The sequence below is a fragment of the Equus przewalskii genome, chromosome 13 (assembly GCF_037783145.1).
Source record: "Equus przewalskii isolate Varuska chromosome 13, EquPr2, whole genome shotgun sequence".
NCBI lineage: Eukaryota > Metazoa > Chordata > Mammalia > Perissodactyla > Equidae > Equus > Equus przewalskii.
In genome coordinates this window covers 91637483-91655659 of record NC_091843.1, presented here as the reverse complement: position 1 = coordinate 91655659, position 18177 = coordinate 91637483, and the positions used below count along the sequence as shown (strand labels likewise).

The 18177-nt window shown below is 40.2% G+C and overlaps 1 protein-coding gene across 3 annotated transcripts in view; it reads right to left on the bottom strand.

Annotated features, from left to right (window-relative positions):
* Window positions 1–1141: 1141 nt before the first annotated feature.
* Window positions 1142–18177, bottom strand: part of LOC103543464 (survival motor neuron protein) — a 28724-nt gene continuing 11688 nt past the window's right edge. The window contains exons 2-10 of one of the 3 annotated variants that reach the window (XM_008510344.2): window positions 14613–14684; window positions 13037–13156; window positions 11965–12165; window positions 11665–11820; window positions 10673–10768; window positions 9741–9851; window positions 6221–6271; window positions 2698–2723; window positions 1142–1497 (exon numbers count right to left, since the gene is read on the bottom strand). In XM_008510344.2, coding sequence (XP_008508566.2) covers window positions 6224–6271; window positions 9741–9851; window positions 10673–10768; window positions 11665–11820; window positions 11965–12165; window positions 13037–13156; window positions 14613–14684 — 804 coding nt within the window. In that variant the 3' untranslated portion in view covers window positions 1142–1497; window positions 2698–2723; window positions 6221–6223. The remainder of the gene's footprint in view (window positions 1498–2697; window positions 2724–6220; window positions 6272–9740; window positions 9852–10672; window positions 10769–11664; window positions 11821–11964; window positions 12166–13036; window positions 13157–14612; window positions 14685–18177) is intronic. The other 2 variants (XM_070569882.1, XM_070569883.1) reach the window with 2 other exon arrangements.

Genomic DNA, 18177 nt, shown 5'->3' with positions numbered 1-18177 from the left:
AACCCACAAACCCCGCCTAAGTGGAGCCCACGAACTTAACTACTACGCCCCCAGCTGGCCCTACTGACCACTCTCTTATAAAGCACCCCCACTTCCAATCCCACTCTGCCCAGCTGCTGTCCCTGCTTCACTTCTGTCCACAGCACGCATCACTAGTGCCGCCCTGGGAATGTCACTTGTTTCTGGCTGGTTCCCACCACTGTACGCAGGCCTTGCATCTGTTCTGTTCTCCTAGGCCCCAGAAGAGTGCCTGGCACACAGACAAAGTGGGACAAATATTTGCTGAAATGAACGACTTTCCTGAACCTACAACCACTCTCCACCTGGATTAGGTATTAAAGGAGGGAACATCTGAAAGCATCTTAGGAAGCAAATAGGCTACTTTCATAACTAAATTTAACCTGGCACATGCTTAGGCAATGAAAATACGCCGAATGTAGAAAAACTGGCTCATTGTCATGAAAAATGACAGAACTCCACTCACACTGTACAAGAAAGCTTAAGCCACTGAAAGTTCCATTCTGCGAAGCTTACTTACAGGCATTGAATATTCATTTATTCAACAAATATGTACTGGGAGCTACTAATGTGAGAGGTACCTTGAGTCGCCCAGGCGAAACCACTGAAGAGCACTTGTCATGTTAGCCTCCGCTCCCGCAGCCAAATGGCCAGGGAGAATCCCAGGCACGTGGACACGAATCCTCAGACTAAACTGAAACAGCGGGAATTTCTACGTCTCCTGAGAAGGTGAACTGAGAGACACCGAGACAGTCAAATGGAACTGCAAGGCAGTGATGAAGTGAGAATGGCTTGGGCCACCACGTCAGGCGAGTGCATGACGAGGATGTGGAGGTGCCAGGAGGGAGGCCGACGGACGAGACACGGTGCAGGGAGAAGGGTAAGATGACCTCCGAGAAACACAACAGAGCCCTGGCTCCTGACCGGCCAGGGCCAGTCCTCGTGGGTTCTGGCTCCCACTGGGCTTTGCCCCTAACCTTGGATCGTCAGCAACACTGTTGTACAACCGGTGGTATCTTTACAATGCCACCCCTTTACCCAGATAAGTCTGAGCAGTTTTCTTTCTACATCTTTAGAAAGACTCCACCTCACCAGATATACGCCAAAGAAAAATTGTCAACGGTCAAGTTTAAAAAAAAATTATCATTTATTTTTAAAAGCATTAATAAAAAGCTTAAAATACTAAGAAAGTTACAATATACCAATGTGCTCAGTCGTGATTTTGACAGACGGACTTTTCTGCACTGTACGTAATCTTGAGTTTCTTTAATCAGTCACATTTCCGTTGTGAAGTTATTCAAACTGATCATTCCCTTGAAACACCTGGCTGGCTGTTTAAGCATGAGTCACACGCAACAAGGGGAAACGGAGACGACTGTCACCCAACCAAGCGTTCATGAAGAAAACGATGGAGCCTTTGTTCACACTGACCAGGGCACATCCACATACCATTCTCCGTGGGAGAGAACTGCACCTGAACTTGAAAGAAAAAAAGACTAGATACAATTATGAAATGTAAAAACCTACTTTCTTAGAAAATCATACAGAAGAGAGGAAATGAAAAGCAATACACTTACCATGATAAATACAGCTAGAATAAAAATATGCTAAATAAAGACAAGTAATACTAATTTCAATTTTTATGATAGTTAAATAATTAAATTGTGAAATTTATTTAGAAGAGTAAATGAGCAAGCATATTTAAAGATTTCTTTTGGGGGGCGGGGGGTGAGAAGACTGTCCCTGAGCTAAGATCTCTGCCAATATTCCTCTATTTTGTATGTGGGATGCCACCACAGCATGGCTTGATGAGCAGTGTGTAGGTCCGTGCCTGGGATCCAAACCCTTGAACCCTGGGATGCCAAAGCAGAGACCACAGACTTAAACACTACACCACCGGGCCAGCCCCAAGAAAATTTTTAAGGAACACTGGTATTCAATCTATCCTAACAGAATTTAAAACTAATTACAAAACAATGATCAAAATCATGTGTTAAAAAAAATGGTGATTAGAACAATACAAACAACACTCTCCAACTACAATAAAACTAGAAATTAAACCTAACTACCTAGTAATTAAAACACTTATTAAACATTTCTAGAGTTGAAAACAAAACCCAAAATTGTGGAGTAGCTGGAAAATGATAGGAATTCTACATAGTAGAATCTACAGAACACAACTAAAGCGCTGTTCAAAGACAAATTTATGGTCCTAAAATATCCCTTTTAATAACTAAGAGAGAAGGAATTAAAAAAGAAACTTACAAGGAAAGCAGACAGAGGACGGTAACCCCCGGCATATCATTGAAGTCCACTGGAGCCAACTTTAGGGTTTGAGTTTCAATTTGACAATAATTTATTAAAATTATAAATGCATGTCCTCTTCAATCCAGCAGTTCTGATTCTAGAATCTAATTCTAGATTAGGATCCTAGATTCTAATTCTGTCTACTTAGATAATCCTAAAGATGTATTCACATAGAGAAGAATTATGTAAAAGGGTGCTGACTGTAGTATTAAATAGCAAACAACTGGAAACAACCTAAACTTCCATCCATAAGACCTCAAATAAGTATGGTGCACGCCCATATATAAAATATCCTGCAACTGTTTAAAACAAGACAGTTTTACACACTGATATGGAATGTTCTCCAAGAAATACTGAGGAAAAAGCACTTACCTATTAAAGAACACTGCATGAATTACCTACAAAAATGAAGATTAAACAAGTTTAAAGGAGTAATGATGATAAATACATTCCACCAGATTTATTTTAATTACATTTTTTTTATTGTCAATAAATGTACTCAGCACAGAAACAGAAGAAATACAAAAAGGGTATAGGGCGAAGTCTCCCTCTCACGCTGCGTCTTCCAGTCCCTCTTCAGAGGTCGCCCGAGGATCACCCTGAGGGCCATCAGTGCACACCTAGACACGGACGTGAGTATCTATCTATACAAATGGCAGGGAGGTAACATGCAGTTCTGCACCTTACTTTTTTCACTTAAATATATCTTCCTATCAGACTGCTAAACATAACAAGCAACAATGTAGTTAAAAAAAAAAAAAAAGAAAAGAATAAACTGAATAATGTTTAAAAATAAACTATTTGAGAACTTTGTTTTTATAAATATACGACAGAAAAAGAAGTATACATTTTTTTGTGAGGCTTGGCCCTGCGCTAACATCCGTGCCGGTCTCCTTTTGCGTGAGGAGACTGTTGCTGATTAACATCTGTGGAGCTCCCACACATTTCTGGAGCTCCGTCCTGTCCAATCCCTCCTCTCGAGACCCCGCCTCTTCAAACTCCAGCCTTATCCTAGGGCCCAAACCTGACCTCCGCTCCTCCCCAGGAACAGCAGCCCTCCGCTGAGGCTCCGCCTTCACGCTGCAGCGAGGAAACCGTCCAGCCAGAAAGAGGGATGGAAACGCACCTCGAGTGTTGCCCTTTCTCGGGATCTCGCCCTGCGCTCTGCAGCCAGTGCCTGAAAACAGTTACAGCAGGCACTGCGCCCAGTTTTATCACCTGTGGCAGGAGAACAAGCACACTACCAGCTGTTCCTCCTGTTTTTAAACATCTCATTGTTTTCCTCGTGAATACTCGGTTTGATGACACAATTCATGCATCACCTTTCCCATTTTGGAACAACTAATTTTTAGTTTTTGCATATTTTCTGAAAGATTAGTCTGTTGTGGTGGTTCAAACAAAATATACTAAACACGGTATTACACTCCACACCTCTCAGGTACAGATGTTGAATTTGGAGTTGATACAGATTTCTACATGCCAATAATAAATCTATTTTGGGCTTTTTTGTTTATCATAGTTCCACAGGATTATTTTTGTGTACTGATGATTAATTTCATATATTGGGCCTCAGATTCTAAACAGTTCTGGGGATCACAGTATGTCGTCACAGTGCTTCCCCAAAAGAATAAACTAGTTAATAATGCCCTCATTTTCATGCTTACCTAATTGTTAGAGTTTCTAACTGGTATAGTCTGTTTAGAAATTCTATCTGGGGCTAGCCTGGTGGCACAGAGGTTAAGTTTGTGTACTTGGGCTCGGCGGCCCCAAGTTCACGGGTTTGGCTCCTGGGCGTGGACCCACACACTGCTCATCAAGCTGTGCTGTGGCGGTGTCCTACATACAAAACAGAGGAAGACTGACACAGATGTTAGCTCAGCAACAATCTTCCTTAAGCACGAGGAGAAAGATTGGCAACGGAAGTTAGCTCAGCGCCTAACCTTTCACGATGGGTGAAAGATCCGATCTGAAATCTCTCTTCCATTTACCATTTCTCTCTTCTTTGGCACTCCCTCCAGCCTGTGCTCTAAACCCATCCCAGACTTCAAAAACTGTGCACATTGGTAAACCTGATGAAGAATGAGACGCAGTGCCCTGTCTCTCCTGACAGAGGAAAGACACATATCAAAACAAGAAAGACACCATAATGTGAAAAGCGATAGGACAGAAGTGAGTGGAGAGCAGATTCAAAGAGTGGAAGTCACCTGCATGGGGGAGGGGAAGCGAAGGCTGAGTCACTTGGAACAGCAACAGGACACTTGAGAGCTATCTCAGGCCTCGAGACACGCTGCTCTGGTGCTCCCGGCTTTGTGCCTCTCTGCCGGGAGCACTAACCCACTTCACCCCCTGCCTAACTTTTCTTTTCTCCTCTTCAGACTTGGCTAAATAACTAGCTCAAGAACTTGAACTGAATAAAAATGACTTTAATCAAAGAATGAAATATGAATCATTACACAATTAAATGTGATGATTTATATAATTTAAAAATATATCCCTCCCAGGAATGCACCTCCCATTTTGAAAATCAAAAGGAAAATGTTTTGCAAAATTTGCTTTTCAAGGCAACATGGAAACATCTACCAAAAATCATAATGTTACGATCTTTTATCAAATAGTCATAATACAGAAATTTACCCTAAGGCTATGATAGAACAGCATCAAACTACTATATAGAAGATGGTTATTTACTGCAGCATTATCCAGAATGCCGAAAGCTCCTGAACTAGAGGAAGAGCGCATAACACACAGGCAACAATCTGACAGAAAGAACAGGAGAAAACTTTACAAATGTGATGTTAAGTGGGGCTACACATACACACACACAATCCATATCAAAATATAGATGAATATGGACCAAAAGGGTAAAATAATAGGTGAAAAAGGAATATAATGATAGACACATAGCTTGTACTAATTTAGTTGTAAAATACTGAACATTTTTCTTATGTATTTTTCAAACATACAGAAAATAGTACAATGAATATCCATATGCACACCACTTAGATTCAATAATAACCATATATGCTTCACGCACACACATACATTTTGCTAAGTCATTTAAAAATATATCAGAGACATTAACAGTTCACCTCTAAATACTTTAGTATGCAAACTTAAAAAGACATTATTCTATAAACCACAACATCCTTATCACAGCTCCTAAAATTAGCAATATAATTATCTAATATCATTTGAAATCCATTCCATATTCAAATTTCCTCAACCCCCAAGTCTTTCACAGATGGCTTTCAAGACAGGGTCCAATCAAGGATGCCACAGGGCATTTGTCTGTTGTATCTCTTAAGTCACTTTTAATCTAGAATAGTTAGCCACTCCACACCATTGTTTTCTCTCATGACACTGACTTTCTGAAGAAAGAAGGCTAGTTATCTTCTACAACATTCCACACTCTGGACCTGTCTGATCATTTCTTTTGTGGTGTCATTTAACTGTTGCTCTGTCGCCAGGATTTCCAGTAAAAAGGGAAAGCAGATCTTAAAGGTTTGATTAAATTCCAGTGAAGCTGTTTTGACCAGAACCCTTCACAGGTAACACAGCGTGTTTCACCCAGCATCACAAATCCAAAAGTGGTCTGGCTGTCTGACTACAGCTGCAGTTTCCTCAGTGGGTCTAAGCATCTCTCTATTGTGAAGAAATGTTTCTCTTTCCACACCACCAACCAACAAGTATTTGCTGAGATGACCCTTTGACATCATGAGAATTCTAGAGGATGCAGTTCAACCTATTATCAAATAGTCTGGGCATCAAAATGTCTTTAACATTGTTTTACATTAACTCTTCTACTTTTCAACCCTTTAATTTTTAAACATGTTTTCCACAAACTATACAATCTATACAAAAGTAAGATTCACTTTTATAATGATGGCAGACTTACTCCTTAATTGAAATGTGAGCACCTTCCTTCTTTTTGATTTTGTTTGAAACCCTGCAAGGAAAATAAGGGAATTTAAAAGGATAGCATACACATTTTATACACACGTGAATCAACATTTTGTTTCACATAAGACATTTTACTAATTCTATTTAAGAAAACATCATCAGAAAATAAGTTCACAGCTTTCAAATGTACTTTAAAAGTGATCTCAAAGTAAACAATTAGGCTGCAATTAAGAAATTTTCTTCTTTCACTAAGAACGATGTTCCTGAGCCGACTTATACCTTATTTCCATCAAATAAAATATATGTGTGATACTCATTTATTAAAATAAAACCATTAAAGACCAGTACTCACTAAACAAACACATTTTAGTTTTTTTTTTTTTAAAGATCAATACTCAAATATTTATTGTTTTTCCTGGTCAAACCTGGTCCAAACATCCTATTCGTCTCTGCTGGCCTCAATGCCTCTATCTTCCCCTACATACACACTAGCTTCCCACTTCACTACTAATCTATACTTAGAAGCCCTAAGATGTACTAAAAGTGATTTGCTACTAATAAGTACCAAGGTTACAGCCTATTTCAGGTTCTTTCAATAACATGACTCTTAGTTGTTCACACTCGCTTGGATTTCTAGAAAGAGACAAAGGTAGAGGTTAAGGGCCGGATCCAAATGCCATCTGGCTCTCTTATGGGAACAGGCTGGTGACGGAAAAGCTGTTAGTCACGTGTGCTTCGTGGAGCAATGGCGAAGAACTGCCAGCCGAGAGCAATGGTGTCTAAAACGCACTGAAGCTGCTGGAAAACTGGACTTCGTGGCTTCTTCTTTTTAATGGTAAAAATTTCAGAGAGACAAAAACGCAAGATCTAGGAAACTCAATTTCTCTACACTTCTGAATCTAAACATATGTTTATATTTTAACTTATGCAGATATACAAATACTACCTCTAAAACTAAAGATCGTTTCTCTGGAACAAGTCAGTCATAGGTTTGCCCTGAGTTTGTGGCAAATATTCTGGACAAGGCTACTTTCCCAAGACTACTGCCTGAACTCATGACAGAAGCAGAAACCTCTGCATTTTCTTGGTCAGGACCAGAGTTAAAAGTCCACTGGAAATCTGCTAAATTTTAATAACACAGTACAATCAAGTACATGAAATAGGAAAGCTTAGACGCACAATTTAACCAACTCTAATTTTCATCGTCATCCTTCAAATAAAAATATTCTAACATGTTAGTCATTTGTATTTTTTAACTGTTACTAGAGCTATCAAAGGAGACAACAGTAAGATCCATAACCATTCAAGGCTGTGGTAAAACACACATTTTCAAGCTGCATGGTGGCAACACACATGGAACCAAGAACAGTGGAAAGCCAGTCAGCAGCATCAAAAGCTGTTAAAATGTTTCTTCTTTTTGACTCAATAATGGTCCAGATATCATACGAAAATAATCTACAAGAAGCTTTACTTATAAAAATGGTTATCTGTCAGAGGAAAAACTTGCTACTGTTCAACATTTAGCAGACTACGAACATATTCTCAATTAGACTTCTTATGAACCAGGCACTACTCCAGATGCTGGCGATCCAAGAGTTACACGACAGACAAGTCTACGCTAACACTGATTGCAGTCATGGCTACATAACCGTGAACACACTCAAAACCAAAACCATTGCACTTCAGAAGGGTGAACTGTATGCCATGTAAATTATATCTCAATAAGGCTTAATTATTTAAAAAAATATTCATAGAACACTATTTTTTAATACCTCAAAATTGGAAACAACCCAAAGGTCCATCGATGGTTAAAACAAATAGATTATAGTATATTCACACAATGAAATGAGAGACAGCTACAACTACACACAACAATGTAGATTAATCTCACAAAGTCTTGAGCCAAAAACGCCAGTCACAAAGGAGTGTACATATGAATCTATTCACAAAAGTTCAAAAAAGGGCAAAACTAATCGATGAGGTTAGAAGTCAGGAAAATGGCTACCCTTGGGAAAGGACTGGCAATGACTGGAAGGAGACATAAGGCAGCTCTGGGGTTGTGATAATGTTCTTTTTCTTTTCTTTTTTAAAGATTGGCACCTGCGGTAACAACTGTTGCCAATCTTCTTCTTTTTTTTCCTTCTTCTTCTCCCCAAAGCCCCCCAGTACATAGTTGTATATTCTGGTTGTGAGTGCCTCTGGTTGTGGCATGTGGGACGCCACCTCAGCGTGGCCTGATGAGCAGTGCCATGTCCGTGCCCAGGATCCGAATCAGCGAAACCCTGGGCCGTGGAACTGGAGCACGTGAACTTAACCACTTGGCCACGGGGCCGGCCCCTCTTTTTCTTGATATCTGTGATCACACCTAGGTGATCACTTTGTGAAAATTCATCAAGCAATTCACTTGTAGTATGTGCACTTTTCTGCATCCATATTTCAATAGAAAGTTTACACTAACAACAACCGAACAGAACCATGAACCTGTGCGTACTGTGAACCTAAAAGTCAGTCAAAACACAGTGCATCTGGGTAAGAGAGCTATGGATGAATCCCCTCCAGCTTTCCCCGTCTAGAAAACTTAAAACTAAACACAAATTATGTCAATACTTTGTATGTAATTTATACAAATTATTTTCCAAAATATTTCATAATTTAAAAAAACGCAGAGAAATCTGAAGTAAAGAAGGAAGCTTAGGAAGTTAGTCAGACGAGTGGTCTCAAAACAAATTACAAACTGTTCATTTGTTACTTATCATCTTTTGGTGATTAAGAGGGGAACTTCACAATATAGTATAAATATACCATGGTTGTACAAGAGTGAAGAGTAGCTTTTTTTAAATAAGAATATTAATAGGGGCATGTACAGATCGACAAATTTAAAAAACTACACCTTTGAGTCAGCTGTTTGTTTTCTTCTATATATTAATTAACTAAAAATTCAAGTGCCTACAAAATGACGTCATAATTCTAGCATGGTATAAGTTTCCTTTTTTAAAAATTTCAAGTTTTCCTGCCAAATTATAATAGAACATGTCTGCAAAAGACTGATGTAAAAACAACAAGTTTGAAGCCTCAGCCCCTGAAGTCCAGTTCGGCATTTATCACCCCAGACCTTTCTTTACACACAAAAGGAACCTAATTTTTTTTGTCTTCATTTTTTTTCTTCTTCATTTTTTTCCTCAAGGTATTATCCTTTCTTTTTCCATCTCCTGCAATCAATTTTATTTCAAATCAAAACAGAACAATAATGAGATTGAAAAATAATTTAGAGTGTCATTAAATTAGAAAATGTATAATCAAAATAATCTAATAGCAAAGATTTTTAAATGCACTACAATTACACTTAGCAGGGACACGACAGAAATTTAAGCCTTAGTCAGATATTGTATTTTTTAAACTTTCAGGTAGTTTTGAAGCCTTAGAATCCAGCTAACATAACAAACCGCTTTTTACTCACAAACAAAACAAAGTCACATAACCACAAAGTCGGGAAAAGAAGCTGAGTGATCACTTACCATATAGTAACCAGTGTGATAGCCACTCATGTACCAAGAGATCAGCATACTTCCCAAAGCATCAGCATCCTCAAGAGAATCTGGACATACGGGAGGTGGGGGTGGAATTATCTGGAAATGGAGAAACATATACTTGAAGGTCAGTAGACAAAAATGTGAAGTCTGGAGAGCCATTCTACGTAGAGAATGCTGGATGTTAGTTGTTACCTTTCCCTACATTTCATATCATCTCCTATTTAAAATTTCTTTAAAAGTCTGACAATTGGAGAAAGCCAATCAATAACAACAAAAGACCAACAAAATTAAATTGAACAAGAATCAAAGGACAACAGGTCCACAAAATGTTTAAATATTTTGCTTTGACTAGAACTATTGTTCTGTTCCATTATGAAGCTATGAGTAAAAGACCAAGCATAAACACTTTCATGGTTTCCTCAAAAGACAGCTACACAGCATTACAAGTAACGGCCTGGGGCAGAATGTCTGCGCTGCCCCCATCCCAACACACAGTTTACCAGGATGTGTCTCTCTAGTCACCTACTGTTGCTATCTAAAGTCTACCTTGAGATCCCAGGATAGTCTACATGATCAGAAGCTAACATCCAAGAATACGTGGAAGGGTAAAACATTAATCTTCATGTATGGTGTGATTCAATCCGCTCGAACAGGAGCCACCTCCCTATTGAATGAAACACAACCCCTGCCAGGAAGGAAGCAGGCAAGATAGAGGGCTCAGAGTTGGGGCACAGGAGGACTGAGTCTGCATCGCAGAAGGGATTAAATATGAAAAACCTGAGGCTTAGTTCACATTTTTACCCATTACAACCTGGCCCTAGGGATGGTCTAAAATGACATTTCCTAATCACCTGTGTTCTGCTAAATCCCAAACTACATATGAAAGCAAAGTTTAATCTGAATTCTTCTGTACTTACTGGAGGTCCAGAAGGAAATGGAGGCAGCCAGCATGATAGGAAGTGTGGTGGTAGTGGTGGTGGTGGTGGTGGTGGGCCATTGAATTTTAGACCTGGCTGTAAAGAATGTTTCAAAGAAAGATTAATTTAACAATTTCAATATGAAAGGAGGAAAAAAGATTCAATACCAAAAAGAACCAAAATAATTGCCCAGAATAATACCTATACTATACATATCAAAAAGATTAAATATAATTTTGTGTACCAAGTACTAAAGTAAAAAAGACTCATAAATCTAGATTTTTCTCATTTCCTTTCTACACATATAAAAAAATCTACATGTTTATATAGATAATAATATTTAAATTAAAATTATTATTGCCTGATTACCACAACCTCCAGTGAGGTTTACTCAAACAGCTGAACAGGGACCCACCTACATGGGTTCCATGACATAACCCAAAATAAAAATCTTTCTTATTTAAGTTGACACGTTACTTACAACCCAAACGAACCATAAATGAAAACAAAGTTTACATTTTACTCTACAAAATAATCTGGTAGCTCCTGAGGATTTTACTGTATTAGATGTAAATACTGTGCTCACTTTCAACTTTTACATACCTTACACAAGATATGGGGAACTTACTCCCCATCTTACATGTGCGAGGAACTGGAGCAGAACACTCAGCTGATGACAAAGCATCGTTACCCTCTCTAACTTGAGTTCACTAAATTACTAACACATTATTTTATTATTTTATTAAATTATTAACAAGTTATTAGTTTAATACCTAATACTCCATAAAGGCAGTTGGAAAAGTCCTCCATTATAAACTATTCTGCATTACCATCTTATTTCCTTGTCAAAGAATTCTCAAGTGTGCCTTCATAACATCCAAAGCAAGCTACCCAAGTTTCACAGGAAAAGCTACGACTCCCTTAAGGGCGGGCCTGAACGCTGTAGCAGTATTAACTGTATCCTGGGACACTGTTTCTGGGCAAAAGCTCACCTTTCCTGGCCCTAGTCCTGGTGTCGGCATGGGAGGTGGCGGAGGGAGAAAAGAGCTCCACGGAGCAGCCTTTGACCTGATGTTGTTTGGCTTCTCTCCCGGAGACCTGGAGGGATTCTCACTTTCATCTGTTGAAATTTGACTTTCACTTTCATTCTTTAACAAGAAAAAATATATGTACTTTTGTTATAAAGGTGTCATCAGGAAAAATTTAATGCCTCAGTGGGTCAAACTGATAATTAGACTGTTTTGTTTCTCATCCTGTCTCTGCTTCCAAGAATTCTGTGTATGTATCCTTACCTCGGGAGCGCTCTGTTCTGTATTATTAGCTACTTCAGAGGTGGGGGAAAGAAGATCAGACAGATTTTGCTCCTCTCTATTTCCGTATCCAGTGTAAACCACAACACAGGTTTCTCTTCTAAAATCAACTGAAGCAATGGTAGCTGGGTAAATGCAGCCGTCTTCTGACCAAATGGCACAACATTTGTCACCAACTTTCCACTAAAAAAGAAACCAAAGATACACGCATACACATATTTCTTTTAAAGAGGGTAAACTGTCATCTTGTTTAGGTGGGGTGGGAGGAGGGGTTAGTCTCCAGTTAACTGACCTGGAAGGCAGAACGATACAGTGAAAAAGGCTTGGGGCTAAAAACACACAAATCTGAATTCCAATATAAATAGAACTCTGCCATTTACATAATCATGCCATATAAATTCTGCCATTTATATAATCGTGGACAAGTTTCTTAATCTCTTTGAGTCCTATTTTCCTCGTCTGTTAAGTGGATTAACAGAATCTCCCTCACATGTTTGTTGTAAAGAACAGCAAGGCGGGAAGGTGCATAAAGTGCCCAGCACTGTGGCCCAGCGCATGGTGCTGAGCAAATGTGAGCACTCCTCCCCCTCGGTAACCGTGAGGCTAAAGCGACCCATGGGACACCAGAATATTTAGCTTCCAGCTCTACTGTTTTAAATAGCAGAAACGACTCTACCCAGAATTTGTGGTTCACAGGTATTAACAGTTTTGGGGCTCTTCAAGGAAAAAAAGGAAACCCATGTCTCAGTTTAAGGAGTAAAGCCCTGCCAATCCAGTTTAAGGCCCTCAGGTACCTGCCACAAAGAGCACTGTCTCCACCCCACCCCCACCCCAGCTCAAAGCACACACTGTCCTGAATTGGTATTTAGCATTCCCACCTATTCCTCAGACTTTATGGACATGCATGTTCCTGAACGATAGAAAGTTGAACAGCTGTTTTAGAAATTTTATGATTACATGTAGTAATCACTTTAAGTTACAGCTATTTGATACCACTTAATAAAGACAGTAACAAGAAAACCTTTGAAGTAAAATCTCAGCGTTTTAAAATAACCTGCTTCAAGGGAGTTGTGGGATTCTTTTTTTGGTTTTTATTCTTCTTAGCAGGTTTTCTTTTAGGTGTGCCTTTTGGTTTATCTGAAGCTTCAGAAATGTCACCGTTCTTTAGAGCATGCTATGAAAATAGGAAAAGAAAAGGAATGTTAAGAGCAATACATAAAAAAAGTCACACTATAACTCAGTTGCTACAGGCTGGTCTCAAGGCCCTAGCACCTCGGACAGACAACCTCTGCCTCTGTTCTCCACCGCACGTGCTATGGAAACTGCTCTCGAGGCATTACCTATCTGATTATCAGCTCTGAAGCCCCTTTTAGCCACATCTCCTTACTCTCAACCTTCCTGTAACATTAGACTCTGTTGACCACCTTTCTTCTTGGACAACATTCTGGATGCCAGCAATGTAGGGCCCTGATGCTCTTAGCACTTCTCTGATTGAGTCTTAAACTGGGCATTCCCAACAAGAACTGACCATCCTTCTTTACCTGCTTATGACCATCTACTCCTGTTACTTCAACTATCACCTCTATGCCAACGGAGTTCTAGCACTATTACCCAGCTCTGACTTTTCTCCTTGGTTCAAGCCAACATTTCCAATGACTAACTTCATATCTTCACATTTACCTCAAACTCAACACAAATAAAGGTAAACTATCCTTTTTCCCAAATCAGTTCCTTTCCTCTACTCAGACTACTTCCCCCTGCAGTATCAGCAACATCAAGTCCCCTTTCAATCTGCATTTTGGAGAACTCTCCTGGTACCCCTGTCTTAGTGCACCTCTAGTCTAAGCGTATACTGGAGAGCATGCTATTGACAAATTTAGAATTCAGCTTCAAGGATGACACACAGGTCGATTTTTACCTCACGCTACAGGAGTGACTGCAGGAAGGAAGGGGACTCTGTGCTTGGTGCCCTGTACGTGTGTGCTCTGTGCCTGGAGTACTGGCGGCCCACACCAAGTGCTCAATAATACTAAATACCTCAGCCAGCAGGGAAAGTGACGATGCTTGACAACTGTGCAGATGTCTTGTTTGGGCCAGAAAAACAGACTACACTATATATTCCTACCATCAGGAACATGTAATACCCAACTCATAGGATTTGGGGAGGGCCAAATTAATTTAATACATGTAAAGCACTCAGAACAGTGCGCAGAACCTTGCAAACACTCTACAAGCATTAATTACTGCACTATTGCTATTTATAATCATCACTATTATTTCAACAAAAGGCAACAAATATTTCAATAAATAAAAGTTCTAATTCAGACTGTCCTTCCACTAATCTGATGTAGAGGACTTCTATAGTTTGATACAATGTAAACATACTGGAAGCAATAAATGTTTAAAATTCTCCTAAAACTGCCTCTGCTAAAGGGACGACATATACGCAGGCTACCAACGTCTAAAGGAAGACACCATCTTACGTCACTAAACCCATGCTATCTTTTAACCTTCAAAACTAGAACTGAACAATATGTACTTTAACCCTTTACTGTAAGTACGTTATCAACTACTTTTTTTCCCAAATGAACAACATGAGGAAATAAGGAAAAAGAGTAAACGTTTCATACCTTAAAGGAGGCCACAGCTTTATCATAAGCCTTTATCAACGCTGTATCATCCCAAATGTCAGAATCATCACTCTGGAAAGGGTAAAGAACAAAAACAATCCAGGTTTGGATGAGTTTCATCAAAAACATATGTTAGATAGTTCCAAGAGGCATCTTAAACCAGACATAACAAAAGTACACTAAAAATGGCTATTTTAAATCCTAAATAAAACTACAGAAAGTCTGCCTACGTAGAGACGATGTGACATTACCCCCAAAGCTAGACATTATGTAAATGTTCTAAGAGGTGTGGCATGAAGTCAATGCTCCACGATTTAATTCCTATCCACCAACCAGAGTGAATCTGTTCAAGGGTAACCCACATTTCACGCTTTTCCAAGAGCAGATAAAGCAGTTAGTTTGCAGAGTCAGAAAACATCTGGCCATCAGCTTGACTTTATCCAGACTATGGTAATGCTATTCTGATAACAGACCCTATGGTCCAAAGCATACTTTTTCCTCTTGCCCTTACAATGTGACTAGATTATTCAAAGAAGACTTCTCAAAATGCTTAAGGATACAGATTGTTCATAGTAACTAATCAATTAATTTTCATTTCAAATTGGAGTGATGTTAAGTACTTGGAAAAGACCTAAAAACAACTTAATTATTTTTATTTTTACTTACATTTTATTCAATTCAAAAAGAAATATTTTTGAGCACCCACTATCTACTAAGCACTTATCACTGAGAGGTATACGAAATCGTGCTGCCGCTCTCAAGAGAGACGGTCGAATCAGGAATTTAAGACACACTGTCACACAAAAGAAAAAATATAAAATAAACAGGATCAGACATTAAAATGTGAAGTATAAACAATAAATGGTTTAATTACAGATAGTCACGTGTTGCTTAATCATGGGGATACGTTCTAAGAAATGCTTTATCAGGTGATTTTGTCGTGTGAACATCATAGACTAATACTTACGGAAACCTAGATGATACAGCCTACGACACACCTAGGCTATATGGTACTAATCTTATGGGACCACTGTTGTGTATATGGTCCATCGTTGTCCGAAATATCGTTACGTGGTGCATGACTGTGAAAGGAAAGATACGGATTTTCTCCGGTTCAAGGGAGTGATGTAGGAAGATCCTGATCTCACCTCCTCCCACCAACACATCATCTAGAGATGCATATGGAACAATTTCCTCTGAAAAAACCCTGAAAACTGGTTGAGCGACCCATACACATTGGGCAAACGAGGAAAAAAAGAAAATGACACAGAAGCGGGTATGGGAAGCTGAGACACAGTAACCCACAATGGGGAGGAAATTCAAATCCTGGAGCTTCTCCCTGAGGAGTGAAGGATTTGAACCCCACATTGGGTATCCCAACTTTTAAGACCTGCACCTGAGAGACAAGCCCCCAAAACATCTAGCTTTGAAAACCAAGGGGGCTCACATCCACGAGACCCACAAGGAAACAGTGAGCTGAGAAATGGCTCTCAAGGGGCTCAAATGCTTGGACCCACTATCCCCAGGACCCAGTGCAGGTGAGTGAGAGGTGTTCAGACTTTATATGAAAGAGGCCCACAGCAATCTTAAAGTGTTGGCCTGAGGGGTAGGCAAAATTTAACACACTCCTAGGGGCCTGCTGGGACATGCTCCAGGGACAGAGGTTAGCACACACCATCTTTACGCTCTCTGCCTTGCTCTAGATGGCGGGTGCTATCTTTGTGTTCCACCTCTCCTGTGATCCAGAGCACCAGATCTCCTGGAAGGGCGCTTTGGGGCACATCTGGTGCCCCAGTTTTTGTGGCTTCCGCCCAGAGGACACCCTTTGATCATCTGTCTCTGGGGACCAGGGAGCTTGCATTCCTGGGTCCCATGGGACTGACACAATTGGCAAGACAGTTCTTGGCAGGCTACCACCCCCAGGGCACTGCACAGAAAGCAGACTGAAACACACTCCCAGTCTTTCTGGGAAAGAGGCCTCTTTGCTTGTCCTGGAGCTTGGGCCTCAGGAGCAGGATTCAAGTGTGGCACACATCTAGAAGCCTGTAGTCGTGTTCTTGAGGAATGTAGGCTGGCAGATGCCATCTTTGCGCTCTCCCTCTGCCTCACTCCAGCTCACTGGTATCTCCCAGAAAGGAGCTTATACACTTGTGTGGAGCCCTGATTTTTCTAACTGTCACCCAGGGGACACCTCCAGATTGCCTGGCTCTGGTGGCAGGTGGGGCTTACACTTGCAGTCCCACAGGACTGTATAGTTTGAATATTTCAAAAGCTGCTGCCTGAGGGTCTGGCTTCCCATCAGCCTGAATCGAGGTGCTGACTGAGATCCTCCCCCTTGGGACACTGACAGGTCTCGGAACACCCTCAACCACTGGGAGCCACTAAAAATAAAAGAGGCTGCTTGAACAATCACAAAGGTCTGAGAGACAACCAACAGCTAGGGCAGGGTTGAACAGTAAGGTTCATCTCCCACATGAGGCTACTCCTTCAAGACTGGGAGGGGAGGTTGTTTCACCTAATGCCTAGGCACCAACAGAGTCAAAGCAAAATGAGGAAACAGGAATATGTTCCAACAAAAGAACAAGAGAAAACCTCAGGAAAAAACTAATGGTAACAGGGATAAGTGATTTACCTGATAAAGAGTTCAAAATAATAGTTGCAAAGATACTCACCAAACTTCAAAGAAGGGATGAACACAGTGAGAACTTCAACAAAGAAATAGAACACATAAGAACCAAAGAGAAGTCACAGAGCTGATGAATACAATAACTAAGCTGAAAAATACACTATGCTGCAGGCTTCAACTGCAGACTAGATCAAGCAGAGGAAAGGGTCAGGGAGCTCAAAGACAGGGCAGGAGAATTCACCCAATCAGAGCAGCAAAAAGAGAAAGAATGAAAAAAAAAGTGAAGAGAGCTTAAAGGACTTATAGGTCAACATCAAGTGGACCAATATTCCCTATATATAGGGGTCTCAGAAGGAGAAGAGAAAAAGGGGCAGAAAACTTATTTGAAGAAATAGTGGCTGAAAACTTTCCTAACTCAGGAAAGGAAACAGACATTCAGATCCAGGAAGCCCAGAGAGTTCCAAATAAGATGAACCCAAAGAGACCTACATGAAGTCATGTTATAATTAAAATGTCAAGAGTTAAAGACAAGGAGGGAATCTTAAAAACAGCAAGAGAAAAACAACTTGTTACATACAAGGGAACCCTCATAGGACTATAAACAGATTTTTCAGCAGAAACTCTGCAGGCCAGAGGGAGTGGCACAATATAGTCAAAGTGTTGAAAGAAAGAAAAAAACCTTCGGGCTGGCCCCGTGGCTGAGTGGTTAAGTTCGCGCGCTCCGCTGCAGGCGGCCCAGTGTTTCGTCGGTTCGAATCCTGGGCGCGGACATGGCACTGCTCGTCAGACCACGCTGAGGCAGCGTCCCACATGCCACAACTAGAGGAACCCACAACGAAGAATACACAACTATGTACCGGGGGGCTTTGGGGAGAAAAAGGAAAAAATAAAATCTTTAAAAAAAAAAAAAAAGAAAGAAAAAAACCTTCCAACCAAGAA